The 26,235-nt window shown below is 36.3% G+C and overlaps 1 protein-coding gene across 50 annotated transcripts in view; it reads right to left on the reverse strand.

The window, feature by feature from the left end:
- Positions 1–26,235, reverse strand: part of MBNL1 (muscleblind like splicing regulator 1) — a 221,851-nt gene that overhangs the window by 108,370 nt on the left and 87,246 nt on the right. For 5 of the 50 annotated variants that reach the window (XM_073023507.1, XM_038002705.2, XM_038002706.2 and 2 more), the window contains exon 2: positions 23,700–23,819. The exons of 40 other annotated variants lie outside the window; for them this stretch is intronic. In XM_073023507.1, coding sequence (XP_072879608.1) covers positions 23,700–23,705 — 6 coding nt within the window. In that variant the 5' untranslated portion in view covers positions 23,706–23,819. 5 more of the 50 variants (XM_038002712.2, XM_038002710.2, XM_038002708.2 and 2 more) reach the window with 2 other exon arrangements.

The raw sequence follows: 26,235 nt of genomic DNA on the forward strand, positions 1-26,235 counted from the left end.
AACCCGTATTTATTTCAATGAGTTCTCTTCCTTTCTCTGCCACCATCCATGTCCTGATAAGCTGATGATGCATGCCATGGGCCAACTTTATTTCTAACTCTTCAGAGCTCCCCGCTTCAATCACTTTATATCATCTCACTGAAGCTTAGATTCCCCAATGAGTAACTTTTCACTCATGTCAGTCTATGGCCAAAGTCCTGTGGGAGTAGTAACTTAAAGAAGCAAGAGTAAGGTGGGAAAATGAAACACTCACCATCTGTGATTCAATTTCTCTAACACAGTTGTCTACATGCCCTTTCTCCAGCTCCACTCTACTTTCCCAAAACACACATACATACCCTTAAAACTCCAATTATCACATTACTGAAATAACAGTAGTGTTTAACCATTCCTGCCCACATCCACCCGTGGCTGATTTCCCTGCTCCTACAACACTCCATCTCAGGGCTGGAAACGTAGTACTAAGAAAGCATGAGAAAACTGCTACCATGATTAATATTTACTTAACAGTATTATTTTATATGCAACTCACAACAGCCATTTGAAGTAATCACGGCAGATGCTACTATCTTGTTTTAGCGATAAGAAAATCGGCTCTGAGATGTCAAATGTCTGTTCAAAGATCATATAACTAAGGAGCAGCAATGGTCTTGACTATAACTGTGGGCTTCTGAAAACTGAATCCTGCTTCCTTCCTTGTGTCACTATTAAGAATAGCAGCTAATAATTCACAAACCAAAGCTACCATTCTTGAAGTTCTCTCTGGGCTTGTACTACCATGGGCTCTCTATTCTTATTCTCCCAGCAGCCTGAAGAGATGGGCAAGGCACATTTTATAATTCAGGATGGCATGATCTCTGTTGAGAAAATGAGTAAAGTGAAGACCAACATTTACATCAATAGCATGGTGAACTGGGGGTTTAAAATCAGGTCTGCTCATTCCCAGACTGCCTCTCTACCACAGGACTCACTGCATTTGATATTATAAACATGGTAATACCACAAGGGAAACGCATGATTTTGCATAAAGATATACCTGGGTTACAGTAAGAACACATACACACATACATACATACACACATACATACACACACACACAAAAAAACACACGTATGCCCAGATCCCTTCTGGAACACAGAATAAAAGTAACTGAATTTTTAAATTTTAAAAAAGAAAAAGGAGAGTCAGGTGCAGTGGCTCACGCCTGTAATCCCAGCACTTAGGGAGGCTGAGGCGGGAGGATCACGAGGTCAGGAGTTTGAGACCAGCCTGACCAACATGGTGAAACCTGGTCTCTACTAAAAATACAAAAATTAGCTGGGCGTGATGGTGTGCACCTGTAATCCCAGCTACTTGGGAGGCTGAGATACGAGAATTACTTGATTCCAGGAGGTGGAGACTGCAGTGAGCTGAGATTGTGCCACTGCACTTCAGCGACCGAGTGAGACTCTGTCTCAAATAAATAAATCAGGACATTTTAAAGAGTGGACTTTGTCAGGCAAACTTGGATTACTAGAAGCTTCTTCACCTCTGTAATACATTCTAGTAATCCACTGTTTAAGAAGCAGATTCTGGTCAATATATTTTATAAAGAGACGATACTCTTTACAAAGTTTAGCGCTATTGGCGGCACACAAGAACTGTGAAAAGTATTAATTCTAATCAATCTCAAGAAAGAATAGAGTAATAAGGTTTTCGGGCGCTTTTTTTTTAAATTGAAAAAGTGTGCTGGGATATCTGTTTATCTTAGTTTGAGACTATTAAAATTGCATCTGAGCATAAAGCATAAGTTAGAAAGATTTTTTTCTTAGCATACATTTTAATGAGTCAGAGAATGATTTCATAAAACCATGAAAATTTCACACAATTCTGGAATTCTTGTTTCTTCTCATGAGAAACAAAGTGTTGTGCAATGGAGGCCAGAAGCAATTTTGTCTTTCTTTTTAAAAAGCAGACTCTTTTTTCTCTGTGTTCTGGTAAGGTATAAGGCGATGTTGGCCACTCCTATGATGGCCATTTACTGACTTGGCACAACACGTGTTGCACATCATATCTTGTGCTACTTCTCCGTGCTACGATTTTGACTCTATCAACTAGAATACTGAAATTGGTGGAAGCAAATGAAATTACTCTTGGGAAAAAAGTCACACACTTAGTAGATCATTTTCATAATTAGCTTTGAAATGTTGACTTTTCAGTAGTACAATAAGTGAATCCTAATATTCAGTATAATTATCTAAATTTTGGACTATATCTAATAATATGGTTTAGCCTAGCTGTGTCATATCTGTCGCATACTAATAAAAAATTGCAGTTTTCTAACTGAATGCTCATTTGACAATGGAAAAATATGAAAAAATGGTTAATTCCATGATCTTACAAAATTAGTGTTTTAAACTTAAATAAAATGCACTTAAACTAAAATGTAAATTGTGTCAATTCCCAGGATTACCAAATACACAGTAATAAACCAAAAATTAAGATATTTGGCTTCATTGTATTCAACTGATGTCAAATTACATTTACTCTGATTTTTATTTTAGTATAAAATTTACGTATGTCTAATTACATAATCCTTGCAGGTTTAAATTTGTAAAGCCAAATTAAACTGGACGCAGGCACTGCTGTAGGCATTTGTGTATACTAACTCATTTAATTCTCATAACAACACAAGAAGATAGATAATATATATCAAATGCCAAGTTGACCGAGACAGTATGAAGTTGAGCTGGTAAGAAGCCTGGCTCTGGAGTCCCAGCACCAATCATGTTGCTATTTTGCCTCACAGGCATTTGGACAGAGACCGGATCTCACTTACTATTTTTTTTTCATACTGTCTTTCAACTGTTTGCTCATTCCTTCACTCAATGTATTGAGCATTAAAAAAAAGCACCAAGCTCTGGAGGAATAATGATGAATAACAGAAATTTCTGCCTTTTCGTAGTATCCAAGTTTGGTAAGGAGATTTAACTTTTGATGAAATAATTACAATACACTGAGAAAACTGCCAAAAATAGGTAAAAATTTCTTTAGTAAAAGGCGAAAGATTTATACGATCTGAAGAGAAACAAGAGTGAAAATAGGTAAAAATTTCTATAGAAGCAAATACTAAGGGGGAATCATTTAAACACTGAATTTCAATATCCTCATCTATAAAACTGACATTAAATAACAAGTATTTATCTCTACATATCTCTAGTATATGTAATTCTACAACATGATTAAATATGCTAAGTTGTTATTACATTTTCTTACACAACAATATATGCCCTGTTTTATTCTATGTAAACCAAAGTCTTCAGGGCAGGTTTTTTTTTTTTTTTCATATGGTAAAAATTGTAAAATTAGAGTGAAATAATTGGGAATATAAAACGACAATGTAAGATAAAGCAAATTGTTTTATTCTTTTTAAAAATGAAGAGACCCCAAATATAGAATTAAGCACTAAAAATCTTTTGTAGTTCTTTCATTAATCTGTATGATCCACACACTCAAGTATGTAATTTTTCTTTTAAGAGGCAGGTTTTGCTTTGTTACCCGGGCTGGAGGGCCATGGCACCACCACGCCTCACTGCAGCCTCCATCTCATAGCATCAAGTGATCCTTCTGCCTCAGCCTCCCAAGTAGCAGGGACCACAGGTGGGAGCCACTATGCTCAGATATTATTATTATTTTTAGAGATGGGGTCTTGCTATGTTGCCCAGGCTTGTCTCAAACTCCTGGGCTCAAGTGATCCTTCCACCTCAGTCTCCTAAGGTACGTAGTATTTTAATAGCAAACCACTTCTCCGCAATGCAGCTATTTTAAAAAATGAATTCAATCATTAAATATCATTAAAGCTTCATACAGCACAGACTGGTAAGAGATCATGAATAAAAGTTATTGTTCAGACCTCAATTGGATGCCCGACTCTTGATTATACTTTCTTTTTTTTTTTTTTTTGAGATGGAGTTTCACTCTGTCACCCAGGCTGGAGTGCAGTGGCGTGATCTTCACTCACTGCAAGCTCCGCCTCCCGGGTTCAAGCCATTCTCCTGCCTCAGCCTCCCGTGTAGCTGGGACTACAGGCGCCCGCCACCGCACCCAGCTAATTTTTTGTATTTTTAGTAGAGACGGGATTTCACCGTGTTAGCCAGGATGGTCTCGATCTCCTGACCTTGTGATCCACCCGCCTCGGCCTCCCAAAGTGCTGGGATTACAGGCATGAGCCACGGCGCCCGGCCTTGATTACACTTTCAACAACAATTTTGTCTACTGTCTACTTCTTTCTCTTTCAATGAATCTCTATCAGGTAGCAACCAAATCACCTCTTTCACTTAAACTGGGGGATTAAGTCCTAATTTTCTTTAAAAGTACTCACCAAAAAGAATATAACATTTATGCTCATATTGATTTTCTCTCATGTTTTCTAATACTTCACCAATCCACGTAGCACAGGCCAGGCGCTCTTAACTTTGGGAAGGCTACAGCGGGTGGGCTGCAGAGATTTTGTGACCCTCTGAATTTGCATGCCATATTTTAAGGTTACATGCTGATATGCACTATGTTTTAAAATCTCTATCACATTTTCAAAATGGGCTATAAGCCAAAAAAAAAATAGGATTTGTTCTCTTCTTCAATAATTAATATGCCTAAGATATGACGAGGGCTTGATAATTAGTATAGCGTTTATGTTTTATACTTGAATTTACTCAGTGGTATCTACCTCACACCATTCACTCAGGCCCTCCAGTATCAAAAAAATTAAATGAATAAAAAATAGAACACAAAAAAGGAGACAAATCACCTAGTGGCTTGGTCAATTCCTACGCATTATTTCTTCTGCCTGACTACTCTAAAAGGCAACCTTTTCAGCCTCTGTTGCATTAAGTTGGTGGCATATTATTCTAGCCAACAGACACTAAGCGTAAATGGTGGTTTGATTTCCCAGAAGAGATTATTGGAAACCAATGTTCTTTTCCCATCTCTCCCTGTCACAGCCTCAGCCACTTTGGAAGCCACACGTCAGAGGAAGACAGAGTAAGCTTGGACTCCTGAGTAGTTGAACGAAAGAGGACACCATTGACTTTACAAGAGAGAGAAAGACACCTTTGCAAGGGTAAGCTTCTGAGGTTAAGGTGTGTTTCTGCTCACTGATGACAGCATACCCTGACTTTTGTACTCTCATATAAAAGATAAAAAAGTATATCCGACACACATAGTTTAAATCTGTCTGGATTTAATTTTAAGAGAGTTTACTGCAAGCGTTGTTTCTATGTTTGTAAAAGATTCATCATAAAATAGACTTAAACAAGTTCATTTCATAACTTACTACATAATCCAAGAAGTTTACATCCATGTACCTCCCTAACAAATAAGGATAAAACTCAGCCTAATGTCCAAATTAAAACAGCTATTCTTGCATGCAGTCATTCAACCAACACTAAGTGAGCATTGACACAATGGTGTTAGCCACTATACATGCAGGGCAAATGGTCTGTCTCTGCTGCATCCCAGAGGACTCAGTTCAGTAAATGGCTGCAGCAGAAACTGATGTGAGTTACTAACAGGATATTTCCCACAGCTTAGGAAATGGAGGGGATCAAGGGAGACTCCCCAGAGGAGCTGTCTCTGGTATTGAGTCTAAAAGGATGAGTCGTAAGTTAAAAAACAAACAAACAAACAAACCAGGGTGGAAGAATCTTTATGAAAAGACAAATTGTGTGAAGATAGGAATGTGAGACAGGGTGATGTGTTTTAGAAACTCCAGGGAGGTTGGACAGGAGAGTGTACGTACACCTAAAGAATGGTTCAAGGCAGCCCTAGAGAAGTGAGCCAGGACAAAATTGTGTTTTATTTTACAATTCTAGTGTAGTTAAATGATGTTCTCATGCTTTCCTGAGACTCTAGAAGAAAACAAGATGTCCGTGTAACTGTACAATAATCATCATCAACCAGTGTTTTAAGTGATTAGTGAAAGCAATAATTTTTTAAAACATGAAAAAATGAATACATGAAAGTTGTCATTGGCCATATTTTGCTCATCCTAAATTTACTGTCTTATCCTTCTATTTTCCCTTCTGAAGAGAAATAAAACAAAGTATTTTCAGGAGGAATAAAATCAAGTGGATAACATCACAAATTTTATAGCTTTACATAATTTAGGAATTAAAACAGCTACAATTTTTCACTTCAAATATAATGTTGAGTCTAAAGCCATAAAAATGGTAGACAGGTCATAAGGTTTCTATGTCTAACACTACTTTGAAAAACAGATTATCGATCACTTGTGAAAAAAAATAAAGTGGATTAGTAGAGACCAAGCATATGCTTAGAGCAATTTGGACATTTACTAAGTACTTTTGAATCTCCAAAATATAATCTGAAAATATCATAATAGTAGCGAACACTTAATAAGGTTTTATCATGTGCTAGACCCTGTTTGCATGCTTTTTGTGTTTCACTTCATTTAAATATATTAAAATTCATTTCAGCAAAGAATTTTAAGTAACCCGGTGTTACAGATGACACAGCTATAGCTTACAGTAACTTGTATCTGATTGCATAGCTAGTGATTCCTGAGGCCAGAATTCAACACACTAGCAGCTGACTTCAAGCCCACTACCTTAAAACCCCTCCTGTAAGTGTTTACACATAAAAAGGGCCGGGCGCGGTGGCTCAAGCCTGTAATCCCAGCACTTTGGGAGGCCGAGACGGGCGGATCACGAGGTCAGGAGATCGAGACCATCCTGGCTAACACGGTGAAACCCCGTCTCTACTAAAAATACAAAAAATTAGCCGGGCGAGGTGGCGGGCGCCTGTAGTCCCAGCTACTCGGGAGGCTGAGGCAGGAGAATGGCGTAAACCCGGGAGGTGGAGCTTGCAGTGAGCTGAGATCCGGCCACTGCACTCCAGCCTGGGAGACAGAGCGAGACTCCGTCTCAAAAAAAAAAAAAAAAAAAAAGGTATTTAAAAAATTGTTATACTATGTATTTACAAGTGAAATGCGTCAGGATTTGACAAATATACTCCAACTGTGAAATTACACCTTTAATAAAACTTGAAAACTTACCACTTATAGAATAGCAATCACAAAACAAACACTAACATAAAACATGTTTTCTAAATGAGAGGCATAGACAACATTTAGTTAACTTTTGCTCACAGTTATTTTTTGCTATGTAAGAACCAGAAAATACAATCCAACTATTCTAATCAAGGGACTTGTTTGTGCCTACAGTATGGATCAGACAAAAGATAATGACATAATCAAATCTCATTTGTTTGATATAAATAGTGGTATGAACCATAGCATTTAACAAGTATTTGCCTTGCAAATTTTTGTCTTTTCATATTTTTTTTCAGTTAAATGTTTCTACTTACTACAATGAATTACAGTTACAACTTTTATCTAGTTTTGGATATATTCACACCTGAACTCTAAGTTATGTTTTGTTATGCAGTAACTTTATTAACCAAAAACAGGAAACAAACAAACAAAAGTCTGATACATAATAATCTGCCTCATTCATTAGAAACTGAGGATTTGTTTTAGAAATAGCTTTTGAGGTTCACCTAGGTAGCTAATTAGTCATCAGCCTTGTACTATAACCGATAGGCAGAGCTACGAAACTTCTTTCCCTGAGAGCACTGACTTTGGGGGTTACTGAAATACATTAGAACACATGCATGGATAAAACATGTCCTCTGCCCTCATGAAATTCAATCGAGGTGGGTCTATAAGGCAAAGTTAAAATAAAATATTTTTAAAAAGAGTAAAGAAAGGAGTGTGGACCCAAGGATGGAACCACCCAAATGACAAGGATGACCAAAATGAAGGTAGTATTAGGGAATGGAATCAGGCTAAGCACCTTCATTTCTGTCTCTCAGGGAGTTTTTGGTTCATCTTCCATTCAAGGCCAACCTCTCTAACTCACGTTTTTAAAATCCCTTCTCAACTTCTCCGATATTTCCCTATTTTAGTGACCTGTCATTCATTCTTTCACTCTCCACTGACTGTTGCCCCTTCCCTTAGTGAAAAAGACACGCTTCCACTATTCTGCAGTGGAATAACCCTCACTGCTCTACAACAATCTCTTCTGTGCTGAATTCTTCAGCTGACTCCCACTTCTCTTATTATTATTATTGAATTTATTTATAGACTTTTCTACTTGTGTTGAGGCCTCATGCATTATCTCCCAATTTACTAGTGACTCATCTTCTTGGAATCTGGTTTACAATCTGAATTCTACCTCCCCTCTCCCAATTCTACTCATCTGCTTCAAAGATTACCAGTGTCCTTTTAACTGCCAGAGTGATCTTTTTCTCATTTCTCGTCTTCTCTGTAGAATAACTAGTTACTTCCTGAATGTTTTTCTCTTTTGCCTTGGCAAAGCACCATCCTCATTTACCTGTTATGTATTAACCTACCCATTCTCTGACACTTTCTTTTGATTTTCCTCCTTTCTGACTGCTGGTTATAGAGAGATGCGCTAAGGTTTGTATTTAGATTCCTTCTTCTTACTGTACATTCTCTCTGGGTATTTTCTTCCTATCACAGCACTATCAGTTCTGAGTAAGTGGGTTTCAGATGTTTTTCCATAAATTCAACCCTCCCAAACCAATTACATGTTCTCCCTAAAAAGAAAGAGAAAACATCCATTTTAACACCTATATTTCTTATCTTAGCAAAGGGCAATGCTCCAGGCCTAGTCATTCAAACTGTAAATCTCAAGATTATTTTCTGCTAACCTTCCTACCTGCATGATGAGAAATAAATGATAAAACAGCAGCACTAAACTACACACACACACGCACATTTACTGTGCCCACTTTTTAACACTTTTTTGAAAGCAACACCTCAATTTTCCTGAAATATCTTTGAGTGGGCTATGCAATTTTATTGTTTAAGATGGACTGCTATGAAAAAAAGGAACTAAATACTTTCTTGTTATTAGGATGACTAATAGATTAGTTAGAAATAATATCCAGTACTTCCAGTTGAGTGATTTCCTCTAGTAGCAAGAGTAAAAATTTTTTATAGTGCAACTCAGAAAAATCACATACTAGCATTTCAATAATCTGTTCAAATCCGTTCAAAGTCAGTTTCCATCTATTTTTCATTTTTTAATATGCCATGGATATAATATTACATTCAGCTGTTCATTTAAAGATAAGAAATAAGTTTCCAGTTGTTCTATTCACTAAATAACGCCACTGATGTTTACAATTTTTTTTCAATATTGTTTATGTACTTTCTTAAACTATGAAACAAGACATTGTAGGTAACATACGTCAAAATCTAGCCCCATAAATCAGCACTAAGATAAATAAAGGCAATACCTACAAGTAATTACACAGTAATCCCTAAAGAACTGTTATTCAAGTATTTCAAACATGTGCAATGTGCCTGTACATACATACTCTATTTAGCACAAGGGATACATTCTTAGGGAACGGGCCCCAGGAGAGGTCTTGATAGCCAGAACTTATGCTAACCTGATCTTGCTTCCCTGTCAGCCAAAGTTCTTCCCTTGTCTTCAAATTCCACCTCGGTTTATTTTTGTAACCATGCATTCTGCTCCCAGGAGATAGTAAGACTTATTATGCTTTCTGTAATGTCCTAAGACTTCCAACAAGCCCTAATCTCATATTTCACCTGCTTCCCCAACCTTTTTCTCAAGCACTTAAAAACCTTCTATGATCATGTCAAGTCCAGTGCCTTTTTCTACACCACTGACACTCAATACACTTTGGATATTGCTGTACTTGCTGCTGCCAGCTAAATGTTAAAAGTACAAAGTGCTCTGTCTTCCTTTAATAATCATTACTATCAAAATCAAATGAAAATGGGGCTAGAAAACACACTAAATTCTTCTAAACCGCTATAATTTTCTTAATCCACTTCTGTTTATTTTATTTAGGATGTGATTACATGGGCCAACGTTTATTTTTAGGATAGTACTAATTGCCCTTTTGCTTATGATTTGTGTTTTCTCATCTCCTGATTCCCAAAAGCTCTATAAATGCAGGGTAATTCAACCTACACAATAATAAATTACAATCAAAAGATTATGATTGTACTATAACAACTGCCTATTACCACAAGAGAAAATGAGGAATTTCACCAGGTTCTTTCAGTGAACTCTTTGTAGTACTTTAAAATAAGTATTGTTTTCTAAAAATAATAAACAGGAAGAATAACGTGTTACCTACTGAGTTTATCCATTTACTTGCTCACTTATTCACTCACTCATTGATTTCCACTTGCACATACTCATTTATTCAGTAAATTCACATTGGTTTATCTACCTGTTTGAGCAACTAAAACTTTTTTGTTGATAGAGCAACTTCTATATTTTCTAGTATCTGTTAAAAATACATTTTTCTCCATAAGGGACAGATGCTTCTTTGTTTTTTGTTGCCTATCTTTCCTCCCATTGCATTCCTTTTCTCTTTTGGAAGGTATCTAACTCTTTCAAGCAACAGAAATCATTCTCAAAACTGTAGACTAAATAGTAGATATCACCTTAATTTTTAAAATCTGACTCATCTTGGAGGAAAAGTCTGTATTGTTTTCACCCACCTCGTTGTTATTCTAAATAGATTAAAATTTACACTACCAATTATCCTTATAAAAACAATAATTACACTTTCAATTTTAATGTTCATGAGAGCAACATACAGTTGTGGGATTCATGAGGAGAATCCATAAAAATCTGACTTTCACAGTGTGCGTGTGTGTGTGTATATATATATAGTTTTTTTTTTTTTGGAGATGGAGTCTGGCTCTGTCGCCCAGGCTGGAGGGCAGTGGGGCGATCTCGGCTCACTGCAAGCTCCGCCTCCCGGGTTCACGCCATTCTCCTGCCTCAGTCTCCCGAGTAACTGGGACTACAGGCGCCCGCCACCACGCCCGGCTAATTTTTTGTATTTTTAGTAGAGACGGGGTCTCATCGTGTTAGCCAAGATGGTCTCAATCTCCTGACCTCATGATCCACCTGCCTTGGCCTCACAAAGCGCTGGGATTACAGGCGTAAGCCACCGTGCCCGGCACAGTATATTTTTAAACATTAATTTATATTATTTTTCAGATAAACGAATTATCTCACAGAGATGAATATCAGTTTACAAAGAGTACTGTGCTGTGCATTATCTTTACTAGATTTGTTCCACCAAGGAGTCAAGATGGCGGTGGGTATGCTTCCAAGAAAACATGTCACACACAAAGTAACAATGTGATCAGATGGGGACCTGTCATAGGAAGCCAAATAACTGACTCCAAGTCCAGTGCTTTGTCCACTGTCTTCTTACATGATTTCTGGTCTTCTTTGTTGTAAAGCTCCTGACTTCCAATAAAAATGCCAAACCCATTGAAAGCCTTCATTGTAAACTGACCTGACTCTACAAGGGTTGACATATTTGAACAACAGGCAGAAAATGGCCTATCTGAAGACTTAAAAAACATAAAACCTAAAATTTAAAATACATTTGATATGAAAACTATAACCTAAGTGACTAAAAGTATAATTTTAACTCAATTTGAGGTTCTATAAAAATATTTTTTTTAAATAAAGTGTCAATTAATGCTTTGAAAATAATCCATTTTTTCATGCACTTTTCAACTCATGGAAAATATTTTAAAATAATTTTAGTTCTATAATGAACATAAATCAAACTTTCCTCTGAGTTGAAATTTCCTTTTTAAAGGGAACTCTTCTCATATAGCAATCTTAATACAGTATAGTTGGTTGTTTTTTGTTATATATGAGTTTTTACTAAGTGTTTGTTTACAAATATGTCAGCATAGCTCCAAAATTATAATTACACTAAAAAGCATGAGTTCAATCTCTCAATCCTAAACTTTGAAAATACAATATAGATAATTTATTTACTTCTGTTTTTAAAAAATTTTTGTAGAGACAGGGTCTTACTATGTTGCCCAAGCTTGTCTCCACCTTCTGGACTCAAGTGATCCTCCCACTGCAGCCTCCCAAAGTGCTGAGATTACAAGCGTGAGTCACCATGCCTGCCTTTTTTTTTTTTTTTTTTTTTTGTTAATTAAAGTGATTTGAAACAATTTGGTAATGGAGACTGGGACAACGTCATTGTACCCACTGAGGTAACTGAGACATGAGAGCTTTCCAACCCAAAGTCAGAAATCACTGAAACAGCTTATGAAACCCTCACTATTTCAGTGTTTTACATTGAGAATGCTGTATTTTTCTCATGGGCAACAGAAAACCTTCATTTTTTATGTAAATGATAATGGTGGCTTCATATGGCCCAGACAAACTTCAAAACAAAACTGCAGGACCACATTTTTCTAACCTGAAAATAGTCATATAAGGTACAAATAAGTAAAATTGGAATTAGATTATTCTAGGAAAAATATGTGGTTATCTCCTATCTAGTCAAAAATCAGATTTATTCTGTAAGATAATAACTTAATTCCTATAAAATAAACTCCTCTCAGAATAATGGGACAATATGGAAAAAATCAAGAAGAAAGAAAACTGCATTTTTAAAAATAATGTACCTCATTTATGTGAAAGGTATGAATATTTGAGAATATAAATAAATGATGATTTAAACAGATGTTGGTAGAAATTTTTGACACTGTGACAATGAGATACAGAATCTACTTTGAGTGGACAGAGTTGAGGATCATTTTCTGAGTTTTCCAAAGCGGCACTATACTACCACAAACACTGCCCAACGACATAACTTCACTTGTTTTTTTGTCTTAAGCTTAGCTGTCTCGCCTCATTCATCTTCAAGCTTTTGTACAGTTTGGACCCCATCCTGCCACATGAATCTGACCTCTGGCATTTGACATCTTGACTAGGAAAAACTTCCACTGACTTATAGTTGTACCTTTTCCTAAGACTGTCAATTCCCATCAGTCCTACCTCATAAAATAGGAAGCTAAATAACCACTTCTGCTGGATACAAAACATAACACAAGAAGAACAGCAACAAACAAACAAAAATCCAGCCTATTGAACACTGTTCTAAGTGGTTTATTAACTTATTTGATCCTCAAAGCAATCCTATTATTCTATTATTGAAACTCATTAAATAAAGATTAGAAATCTGAAGCTTAGAAAGGTCAAGTAACCTACCCAAGGTAACACAACGAGTAAATGGCAGAACTAGGGTTTGAGCCCATGTTATCTGGCTCTAGGGCCAATGCTTTTAACCATAAAGCTAACCCAGTACTGTACCTTTGCAGTTCTACTTGGAAATGATGTGAAAATTAGTAGTTTCTGCAAATTATGTCTAATGTATTATCAATGTTTTACACATACACACACAGAGCAGTTTACACAGCTCTCTCTCTAAATAAAAACAGTATTTTAAAAATATGTATTTGGTTTGTTCCATGTGTAATTTTTTAAATTGCAAGATGCTTTAAAAAATGCATATATCAAAATCCTATTTCCACATAGGAAATCAAAAATGGTGATGATTACCAAACACCACTCACTTTATTTATAACATTTTCCCTCTTGGTGTTGACACTTTTATTTCTGATGACAAAAGTCTCCTCAGGGAGAAAGCCCACTGATTTTATTTGAGCCATTCCATCTTATGCTTTTAAAGGGGTAAAATAAAGCAGATTAAACTGCCAAGGACACATCCGGGATAAGGGCAGGGAAAAGAAAAGCGGTACTCAAGGTATCTAAGTTATTTCATGTGTAAACGGTTTTACGATGAGTTTAACTTTTGGTAGTTAATACATACTGCTTCAATAGTATCCCAAACGTACTACCTAATTAAAACTCCCATAGTGAGTTGCCAAAATAAATTAAAAACAGGCATTAGGAAATTAGGGAAAAAAAGAAAGTACTCCCAGGGTAAGTGAAGTAAAACAATGTTTTCATGCCCAAATGGTATGCTATGCCTAGATACAATTCAGGCATACATAGCCTCGAAAGCGAAGAAGTAAGAGAATTATAGAGAATTAATGTCATGTAATTTGTACTCTAGTATGACTCTTTTACAGTAAAAGCAAAAGCATGGGTGTCTGTATGCCTTTGTGTGCCTTTCCATCTGTGTGTACATCTGTGTATACGGAGAGCGGGAAGAGAAGAACAGCAAAAGCAGCCACTCTACAGGCACATCTGAAAATAAAAATAGCACAAATGCACTCTATAGTCTACAAAATAAGGTACACATGTAAGCGATAATTTCTCTCTACATTTAATATTTTACTCTCACAACAATGTATGTTTTTTAAAGCAAAAATGTTTAAATGGGTAATAGTAACTTGGTGCTTGATTTAAGAGACTGTTCTTGAGAAACCAGAAAGTTCCACACTGACAGGAGCACTGGTGTAATACATGGCCTTTTTCAAATTAAGAAGACACAAATGTTCACGGAAACACTTGGTTTGAGTTTTACTCTCAGTTTAAATTTTCTAAACAACTTTCCTTCAGGTGCCAGCGCACAATATCCAGGGTTTTAACACAAGGTACTAATGTGTCTGGCTTTTAACATACCACATGAAATCACTGCAATACCTGTTAGGACTACCTAAAATCACCTTTGTGGCATCCACTCAACTCTGCTACATCTCCCATTAGTATGCATGGCATCCTGATTTATTTATCAGAGAAGGCACTGTTAGGGCTGAGAGGTAGTGTTATGGTCTGAAAAAAGTATGAGTTTGTGCTTTGTGGTTTCTTTTGTTGTCTTAATAGACCAAGCATAGTTACTTCTTTACTATGTTTTATGTTTTTTAACTTAGATTCTGACTGAAAGATGTTTTCACCATATTTCTGGGAAAAATATATCAAACAAGTAGTAACACATTATAGTTAAAAAACAAACCTCAAAGTTATACCAATCACCCCCCAAAAAATGTCATGTTTTACACTTCCACTGTTACTTCCCACATCATCCATGTAAGTTCTTAACGTTCGTACAAATTATAATTTTATAACATAAACATAAAACCCTATTTTAATAATTTATTTATAAGGGAATATATCAATGACACATTTATAAATACATTTTTCCTCAAGTCTCTGGTACCAAATTGAGTTTCTAGTACCAGAAATATTATTTTTCACTGTATGAAAAAGTTAATATAAATGGATTCCAATGGCTTTCAATTCTTTAAATATGTCACCTGCTTACAACATTTTTTAGGCAATTAGGAATACTTTATTCCTACATTTATTGAATAGGCTACACTGACAGTTTCAGTTTACCGAATTCCTAAACCCGTCATTACAAAGGTTATGCACACTCAGCTCCATGGCACCCCCCGCTCCCCTAACCCCAGGACATCCTATGCTTTCTGTACTGCAGCCTCATTTTCTAATCCCTTTGATGGCATGGAATCCTTAAACAAGATTTTCTGTACCATTTCTGGATCTTATGCTCTTACTTGTCAAACATGCATTGGGTGCCCACTATTTCCCAGACACTGTTCTAGAGTTACAAATAAATATTATGATACACATCCTCATCCTCAAGAAGTTCAGAATCTAGTAAAGGAGGCCAGACACTTGAGTTCCAAGAATTCAAGAAGTCCCTGCTGTGACTAGCATTCAAGGTTAAACCCTGGCATTCAACTCAGTCCAGGTAACTCTCTCTCTTTTCAGGACTGGAGTCCCAACTGTTGGTTTGGGTTCTGCTTCAAAAGAGAAAGAACACAAGATTGATAATCCCATCATCTGCTTAACAGGGATTATTTTCACCATCTGGTGTTCCAATGCTAGTCACTGACATCAAGCCAAGAGTGAGAAAATTTGCCCACATCTCTGAAGGTACAACCACTCCATATTTGGGTCAGTCCTGATCTCTGATGCCTTCTTCCCCTTTCTCCACTGACCTTTCACAGAGGTTAAATGGATTTGACAGGGAAAGCATATAGACTGTTCAAAAATGGAAGATCATCTACTAAGATTCTATCCATCTCTAAGACTTTATTTACATGTTTATGATTTCATTAAGTATGCATCCCAATTTTGTGAATATATTTTTAAAGAAACATTAATATCTCTATCAATTGCTAAAAGCTAACAGTTATTGCAGCTTTTTAATTGTATTAATATTTATTATCCATGATAATACAACTGATACTGTTTTTAGTTTAATATGTGTAGTTAACGAATCTTAGAGGGGTTAACTTGCCTACTGTCACACACTGGAAGCCTCAATTTGCAAGTTTGCCCTAAACCACTAAACTATGCTACATATCCCTTCAGCATACATGACATCCTTATTTACTCATCATAAAAGGTATGGTTAGAGTTGACAGGTAGTGTTACAAACCAGAAAGAGCATGAGTTTTGCTTTATAGGTCCTATTTGTGGAAAGTGTGTGTGTATGTGTGCGCACGCGCATGTGTGTTTTAGCTTTGTTTAGTTTTCCAGTAAGACAGAGTTGGGCCTGAATTCTGACTCAATCTTTTTCTAGTTGTGTGACCCTGGGAACATTACATAATAACATAAACAATTTATTGCCTATTTTCTATATGCTAGCCATTGTGCTAAGTGCTTGGCATACTCTGTCTCATAAAATTAAATCTTCATAAAAACCCTGAGAAGGAGATATTATTCATATTTTAGACAGGGTGGGATTATTGCTGAGAGAGGATACGTCAATTAGCCAGCCAGTGAATGGCAACCCAAAATTGAGCTTGGAGGAGGTGCAGACAGAATCCCCTTGCTGGTACCAGCTATGAAAAGGGTTAGGACTGATTTGGGAACTGGCACTCACTGTCAGATTTACAACTAACAAGAACGTCTAAGAATGGATGGACTCTGGAGCCACACTTCCTGAGTTTGAATCCTGTGTCCAGCTGTGAGGCCTTGGGTTGGTTATTCAGTTTCTCTTGGTATCAGTTTCCTCATTTGTAAAGGTGAAATAATGCTAACTACCTCAAGGTGTTTTTGTGAAGAACAAATAAAATAATCATTGTAATGGCACTGAAGGTAATAGGTAATCCATACATTACTAAATTAACTAAAGAGATCATTTTAATTTTGAGTAATTCTGATTCAGTGATCTTTTCTTTCCACCTAAAAATAATAAACGGGAATATTTTGTTTTTAAAGTGAAAAACTCCCTTAAAGTATCAAAAACGTCACTATCTGAGCTCATCCCTATATTTGTCATCTCTTTAAGGTGCTCGATATATACCTTATTTTTAAATTTATTTTCTACATGGATATGCCTAATGAGGCTGAGAAATTTATTACAACAAAAGAAATAATTATATCATAAAAGGCTTATATTTGACATACTCAATCTCAATTATAATATTCTCCTCATTGCCTACTGGTATGGACAGCTCCCATGCTCTCCAAGAACAGAACAGAATAGAAGGGAGAGAGGAAAAATAGGAATTGAGCAGTACTAGTCTTATGAACAGAGTGATGGCAGAAATTCCCACAGAAAATGAGATTGGGACTGAGACCTTATTTTGAGAATTAACACTCACTTCTAAGACTTTCAGTGATTAAGTACTTCATACTCTTTGTGAAATAGTGTTCTAAATTCCCACTCCAAAAGTACTTAAACTATTTTTTTAAAATTGAACTTCCAAGAAAGAGAATTCTTAATTTACATTCTTACATTCATTTCATTTCTTGTCCCAAGGGAATTTAAGAGTTCTAGAAATAGAAAAGAAAAAATGCGCTCTATAGACAAACTTGCACATAATGCTAACTACTAGCTTGAGACTGTGCCACACATTTTTAAAAAAATTATAAACTCACTATAAATGTTAATAAAAGCATGAAAATTTTACTTTTCTGTTTTTACATATGAAAGAATTACCCATTTTAATGCACTTCAAAACATTTCATTTAGTTATACTTTGAATTCTAGAGGGAATAAACTTGAATGTTTTCATGTGTGAATAAAATGCTTTGTTAAACATCTTTTCATTTTAAAAAAACAAGCATCCTACAGTTTGTGTCCCCTCATCAATTCACCCAGACCTTCAGGAAAGTGGTATAGGTACAGGCCTGCTGCAGTCTCCGGTCTGGAGAGAATTAGAAGAGAACAATTCAGAAGGACCCCCGCCCACAGGTGCCTTTTTACTGGCTTGGCTTTGTCTCTGCAGCACGCTGCTTTAGGTGTGATCGGTGGCTATACAAAAGTAGGTTCTGTCCAGTCCCCTTCTGCTGGATTCTTCTTCTGTGAGTTAGCAGGCCTGGATGCTTCTCAGCTGTCACAGAATCCAAAGGAACATTTGAGTTTTCCCGTTTACATCTGGGATCTTGCTAGGCATTATGCGAATAAGATCCCATCACTCTGGAACATTTATGCTTGTGGGTTTAGTTGCAGGTGACTGCTGATAGTTTCCAAACGTGGAAGTATGTATGGTGAACAGATCCTGTCAGTTGTAACTATGTCTCAGCTTAGACTCATAAAGAATTAAAAAGCTTCCGACCGCCACTATTTTTAATATATTCTGAGAAATAAGTGTAAAATTTCACATAGTCTGATATTTTACTTACATTAAAAAAAAAAAAAAAAGGAACTGAACTTGGCAGGAAAAAACTCAGTCATCATCATTACAATCTTATAGAGGTGGCAAGTATACATCACAAGAGATTCCCATTGTTCAGTTTTTGCATGTTGATATTATCTCCTCTTTTTATTTTTGAGACAGGGTCTCACTCTATTGCCCAGGCTGGGGTGTAGTGGTGCCTGCAACCTGGACCTCCTAGGCTCAAGCAATACTTCTGCCTGAGTCTTCTGAGTAACTAGGACTACAGGTGCCTGCCACCATGCCCAGTTTTTTTTTTGTTGTTGTTGTTGTTGTTGTTGTTGTTCGTTTCTTTATTTTTGAAGAGACAGTGTCTTGCTATATTACCCAAGCTGGTCTTAAACTCCTGACCTCAAGCAATCCTCCCATCTAGACGTCCCAAACTGCTGAGACTACAGGGATGAGCAACCATGCCCGGCCGTATCTCCTCTTTCTGTATCTGTAGGTAAAATCTCAAGGTATAAAATAATAAATGTCAACACCGGGGAATCTGAAACCTCATGCCCTACTCAGAAGAAAAACACGAAAGAAAAAGCTCTTTGAGATTTAGGGTATCTGTTCTTCTGCTCATCTTACAGCACAGAGCTACTCTGAAATTAGGTTAAATGAAATATCAATAAAAATAAAGTTTACTATAAATAAAAAGCATCCTCAATAAACACTATCAAAGATTGATATTTTTCATTTTGTTCAGCTATCAGTAAACATTTTCCTTCATTTCTAAAAATTAAGTTGCATTTTTGGTCATTGAAATTAAAGGGTTTCAATGTGGTAGTAAGCTAATAGTCTTAATTTCAACAAGGGGAAATCATTTAAGAAATTAAGTTAATATTGAAAAGAAAACAAAGGGGTGAAAAAAAGAAGACCTGAACTGACAGTAAGGCCAACAATGATCTCACATTAGAAGAAGTGTCTTAATATCACTTCACAGTTTACTGCCTGAAAATAGAGGCAGGGGAATAAAAAAAAAAGGAAGGGGGAGCTAAATAACAGCTGCCACAAAACTCATAACACTGAAGAGGTGTTTTGTGTTGTTCACTTAAGATGCTGCTGATCTCTCTCCCCTACCTGTCATACACATACACCCCACCACCTTTCCACAAGTATCCTTCATCCAGGTTATTTATATCCATATGTAGAGAATTTTTTTTCCCAAAAAGTTTTCTTAATTTTAATTGTTTTCCCTTTAAAATCTAAAAATAAAGCCTTACCAGAAATCACTGTATTTAGAATACTAAGCAGTAACTTTTGACAAAGGACAATAATGCATCCCTAGCACTACCAACTAAAATCTGAACTGCTCTTCTAATTCCTTTTGAATTAATTATGGATTTAGGAATTTCAGCTTGAAGAACTTGAAGATATATTCATTTAATGTTTTTGGTTTTAAATATTAACACAGAGGTAAATAAAACATCAGTATTTGAAAAAATAATTTCTATTTTATCTTTAACCATTTTAATTCTCAACAAGATTTCTCTTATTAGATATACAATGAAGATTGTGAAAGAGAAAAAGTGCTTCACAGTGTCCAAAAAAAAAAAAAAATGGAATATTTAAAAATCTGTTCCATCCTGGATTTCATATAAACAAAACTAACGTGAATCTCACACAAAATTCCTATAAGAGTTTTCAATGAGTAGTTCCCTAATCTAAGACTCATATTTTGGTTCTATCAAACACAGAGTTCCCCAAGGACATTCTTTAACTACTAGCTTACATTAAATCCATAGCTACAGGGTTTTGTTTTGTTTTTAGCTTCTAGAACGGCTTCCTAGAGAAATCAGAATCTTACCTTTACATATCTTCTGGAGAGGTTTCTTGGTGCTTTGAAAACTCCTGAGGTCTATGTCAAACGGCCATTCTCTTCCTCCCAGAGTCTTAGGGGCTTGGAGAAATCCCAACACCTGCTGCTACCACTGAGTGTCCAGGCTAGGAAAGTTTCAGGGTTTTGACAGCAGGATCACTGAGCCACAGCCAAAGCTTGGGAAGCCTTAACAACTGAAAGCAAGTGTAGAGGGCAACATGGTACCCAGCACGGTGCTCAACTGTAGCAGCAGGGGGAGGAATGTTCCCCGCTCTCACAAGGGTTTAGAGGCAGCCATCACAGAACCCAAGGTTCTGTCAATGGACAGGGCTGACAAAGTGGAGACATGACCACGCAGCACAAGACCCTGGGAGAAGAGGAACAACTGGCACAGAGCTCAGGTAGTGCTTGAAAAGAATCACCAAGATTCCCGCCAGAACACAAGAAGCAATGGAGAAATGCAACAAAATACATGGAGATAGGCCATTCTAGCATCCCATACATAAGCCAAAACACGGAGGAGGTGGGTATGGAGATTTAGTTCTAAAAAGAAAAGTAAGGAATACATATTATAGCATGCCTGTGGCATTTATGGTTAAAAATATAATAAGTGACATAAAATTCTTATATCTTGTCTTCACAATATTTAATCTACAAATACAAAAAAAAATCAGGGTGCTGATCCACAAGGCAGCAGAAATTAAAAGGCAACATTATTGAGAATTAGGGGAGAAAATGGAAAGACAGAGAGAAGGTTAAACAACTGATTATTTAAATTGATAAATAATTAAACTTGTTTTTAGTAAGTACAATACACATTTTATCAAACTCATCACTTTCTATTATGATCAGATGAGGCAGACTGAAGAAATTCAATGAGATAAGAGAAGAATACAAAGAAGAGGCAAGTAGATAAGCAGTGCAGAGAAGAGCAAAAGTTGGAAAAAGAAAAAGGATAAAGAGGAAGGACAGAAAATAAAACTAATTTAGTTGGTGTTTCTTTTCTTTTTTTTTTGGATGGAATCTCACTCTGTCGCCCAGGCTGGAGTGCAGTGGTGCAATCTCGGCGCACTGCAACCTCCACCTCCCATGTTTGAGCAATTCTTCTGGCTCAGCCTCCCAAGTAGCTGGGACTACAGGCATGCGCCACTACACCTATCTAATTCTTGTATTTTTAGTACAGACAGGCTTTCACCATGCTGGCCAGGCTGGTCTCGAATTCCTCACCTCAAGTGACCCGCCCGCCTTGGCCTCCCAAAGTGCTGGCATTACAGGCGTGAGCCACCATGCTTGGCCGACTAATTTAGTTTTGATGCATTGTCAGATAGACTACTCACTGTCTAAGATTCTCCTGAATCTCTGCTTCATAATGTTAGGCTTTTCAAGGAGATGCTAATAGCTTGTTAACCACCATTCACAGCTCTTCAACTACTCACAAGCCTTGAAGAACTCTTTAGGAGCCCAAAAAACACCTACAAAAGAGTGTTACTAAGACAATTTTGCTTTGATAAGCCGGATAAAATCAAGTCAGAGGTTCAGTATAAACTCTGACAGGACTTTAATAATTCCTAATACGTATGAAATGAAAATGAAAATGGTCAAGATCATTTAGGAACTCTCATTTTTTCTAGACTCGAAGTAAATTAACCATGGACTTTATACTTGTAATTAGTTAATAAGAAAAGCTATTGCCTAAAAGCAGTTATGTGTGTGTAATTCTTGACTTCAGGTATCTAATTTCTTCTATTCCAAGGTATTTAGTTCTAAGGTAACTAAAATAGTAATAGTAGTCTATTTAACGTTGAGACAAATGGTTCAAACTATCCTGTGTTGGGAAAAATTGATTTCGCCCCTCACCTGCAAAATATATATTCTAAGTGACACAGGAAATAAAAGCTACTCTTGCTTGTGCAAAGTTTACTTATGTCTGATAAGTCACTAAGAGTTAGACATTGTTACAAAATGAAGTAACTCCCACCTTACGACATGTTAAGTACTGCCTAAGCAGTTAGTATTTTAAATTTGAGGGTGCTGGGATTTTATAAGAGAATGAGGAATCTAAATTTTCCTTTAAAAATACTTTTTCATCTTATAGACAGTGCCTAAGTTTAGATTTTGGCTTAAACTAATTTTAAAAAAATATAATCATGTCAATGTGATAGGTGTGAATACAGAAAGACAGTGTAAGCCTCTATGGCAGAATCCAAATGGAGGCTGACTGTTTTTTAAAGGTAATAATTTGACTTTAAATAAAAAATTTAAAATCAATTGCAGTTTGTATGCTGCACCTACGTTCTTAATCCCATTCATGAAAACCAGTTTCTAACAATCTAAACAACAAAAATGAAACAAATCCCCCAAAAAAGTAGAAGAGAAGACAAATAAACATTGTCCATCAGAAACTGTAGCAGGATTATTCATTTATGAAGTTCTTTAGATTACATTTTTAATAAAAACTATGTTGTTATTAAAGCATCTTACGTAAGATCAGATAATCTAAACAAATATTTTCATAACTGTTGTTAAGCATCACAAGGGGAGAAATTTTTGACGAATGTGCTCACAAATTTTATTTTCAGTAGCCAGTTTGCCTAGCAACATAAGCAACATAGTAGGTGCCTGATAAATACTTACTGGCTGGTAGTGCCACATGTGGAAAAGCTCTCTTCATGAAAAAAGAAGAGTTGGGGAGAGGGGATTGGTCAAATAAATCTGTTAAAAGTTGCAGTTACATAAGTCTGTTCCCCTATTACTTGTCAGAACCTTTACTATGCCACTGTAAGTTTCCAAACATAGCTTTTACAGTTTTTAATGGGATACCTATTAACCACAGAATAATAATTCTAAGAAAATTTGACCTACATCTCTGATTAACTTAAAATTCTTATTTCTTCCAATTTCTTCATGAAAGACAAAAGTAAACTATTGACATGTTTGTGTCTGATATAAATCATAAAAGGAAAGATAATTCAAAATTCTATAATCTACTGTTGTGAAAAAAAAGGTTCTCATTTAGAACTGAAAGGAGGAATAACTGCTTTCATATACTACAAAGTTATTTTTACAAAATCACTTTGGGGCAAGTAAAAATCAAGAGTAGAGATCAGTGACTAAGAAGTTACATGAGAAACTATGCTCCATCTACTGAAGTATTGAACAAACTTCAGGATTAGTATTTCAAGTAGTGAAGCACAGAATAAATGAGAACTTGATGGAACATATACAGGATCACAGATCAGATCGCTAATGTGAAAACCACAGTTCCGCTCTAAAACAGTTTCTAATGTACAGAATACCAGAGGCCATTTCCCATGGATAAGTCATCTCAGGCCTTGAGTGAGCAGGACTACCCAAATGGTATCTTAGTAAACTGCCTCCCCAATTGCCTTATTCACTCACCAGCATCCATTAGCCAACTCCATGCTTTATCTTCCATAGATAAGATACAGCTTCTTCTTGCCATGGTGCCATGAAAAGGATCCAGAAGGTTCCCCTTAAACAACATTTCCTGAGTGACTGCTGCAGCACCAAGAGTAATGGATATGCCAGGTCAGCCACTTTTCCTTCCCAGCAATATTAGCAGCAGCAGCAGCAGCAGAAGCTGGAGCAGACCATTTAGACCCACCTCCTTGCAGGATGCTAGCCAAAGCATTCTTATTTATTCTACACCTACAGAGAGTTTGCCTGTATGTTTGCACCTTTTTCAGAGTGTCAAAACAGGTGTTTTCCTGTGATCATACTGATAATCTGCTCCCCAAACAAGGTGATGAATACACTGTTACTATGAAATTCCAAGTTTCTAATTCTATGGAAAAATATGCTTTTAAAAGTTTACTTCATTATAAGGAAGCCTTGATGAACCCTTTTTAAATTTTCATTCATCCTCCTCACTTCCAATAAGCAAATAATTGCCCTGAAATTTCCTGTTAATGAAAGAAAGAATGTTACCATATAAAATAAATGTCATATGCAATTTTGGTCATTTCTTTCATAATATTCTATCTGCCATCTTGGCACAGAAACAATTTTAGTGAAAATCCTAATGCTGTTATAATCTACAATACTCCGAACTGACAGGAAAATATAGCTCTCAGACACTTATTTTACAGAAGTAGCAATGACTTCCTTGCTTCATGTTTCATTTCCATTTTGATGTTTTTGATTATTTGCTTTTCTTTCTAGTGGCGTTCGACTTAACCAGTGGCTACACTGTGGCTGAACAACAGAGGTAAGCAAGTTCCAACATTAACAATGCATTTACCTAACTGATTTATCCACAGCTAAAATCCTGTAGATATAAAAAGCCATCTACAGGTTTTTTCTGTATATCTCAAAATAGGGTAAGTAAAAAAACAGGTTATTCTTTTCTTAATCATTTACCTATTAGAGAAAAATTATAAACACCAAAGCATGTGTTCTCTACACAGCAGAGAATAACACTCCTCATTAGCAAAACTAAAAACCCTATATAGGCAGATTCTAAGTATAATGTTTCTAATATGTAAGTACTGCATCACAGTGTTCACTTCATCATGACACAATTAATAAAACAATAGCTAACACATACTGTAAACCCATTAAGTGCCAAGCACTGTTCTCTGGGCTTTATATGTGTTATCGCATTTAATTTTCACAACCCCTCCAAGGATTAGATATTAGTACTGCTCCCATTTTGGAAACAAGGAAACTGAGGCTTAGTAAGGTTACATAACTTCTTCAAGGTCACAGTGATTTGAATCAAGAGTATACTGTTCTAGAGCTGGAGCTCTAAATTATTTCATTAAAACTCCACCACTGATTTTGATTTTCGTTTATTTGTATACTGCACATTTGTTAACAAGACAGACATTTTAATATGTTTACATAAAATTAAGATTTAATAACAGCAAATAACATCAATGGTAAGGTAACACTGTGTGCCCTGAAATTCCACAAATTCTTTACATGTATTAACTTATTTAAGAGTCACAATAACCTAACAAGGTAGATACACTCCGATGTAATAGGGTATATATGATAAATCTGAGGCATATAATGTTAAGTTGCCAAAAGTTATATAACTAAGGGGTAGCCAAGATGAAATGTGGACCCAGAGAATGCAGTTCCTAAAATTGTGGTTTCATGCCCACCCTCTACTGCTGCTTGAAAACTGATGAAGTGTTACAACTCTTCAAAAAAGACAGTAGGAAATGTTGTGGCTGGCCAGAACCCTGGTGGCAGAAGCATCTGATATCCCTGTCTTTTTTCAAAAACCTAATTGTGTACAAATATGTACACATACTTATCTTTTATGTGTCCATTTCCCTTAATGATATTTACTAGCATAAGAAATTAACAAACATTTTATGTGATTCTCAGATTTTCAAGTCAAGGAAAATTCAGTTTTCATATTATTTTTCAAGTGTATCTTATCTTTGGAGGCATTAACAGGGCAGTAACATTATTACCATCACAGTATCTGTCATTCTGTTTTGGGGGATTACCACTGCTGCCAATAATACTTATATTTCATTCCCATCCTTGGCAAATTAATTTAGCTACATGCAGGGTCCAGACAATGAGTTTAGAGAGAGCTTCAGAAAGCCAACGATCATCTGCAAGGTGTGGGCTGAAACCAACACTGGAGGAAGGTACTGCCGTGATTATTCAGCAGCTGAACTGACTTCCTTCAATTAGCTCTTGAGGACCCAAAGTGGGCCATCTGGGTAATTTCAGACAGCTCAAATCGAGCACTTAGGTCCCCAAACATTAAGACTGAGAAGCCAGAAGAATACTGAAACCAAGCTATTTCTTTAGTTTGGCAGCAAGTCTAACTCTCTGGGCTAATTTTGGCTATCTTCAGCTTTTAAAAAAATCTAACCTAATATAAACTAGCGCGCGCACACACACACACACAACCATGAAAACTTCAGAGAGAAAATACTCTTATGGTGAA

The sequence above is a fragment of the Chlorocebus sabaeus genome, chromosome 15, assembly GCF_047675955.1.
Source record: "Chlorocebus sabaeus isolate Y175 chromosome 15, mChlSab1.0.hap1, whole genome shotgun sequence".
Classification (NCBI taxonomy): Eukaryota; Metazoa; Chordata; class Mammalia; order Primates; family Cercopithecidae; genus Chlorocebus; species Chlorocebus sabaeus.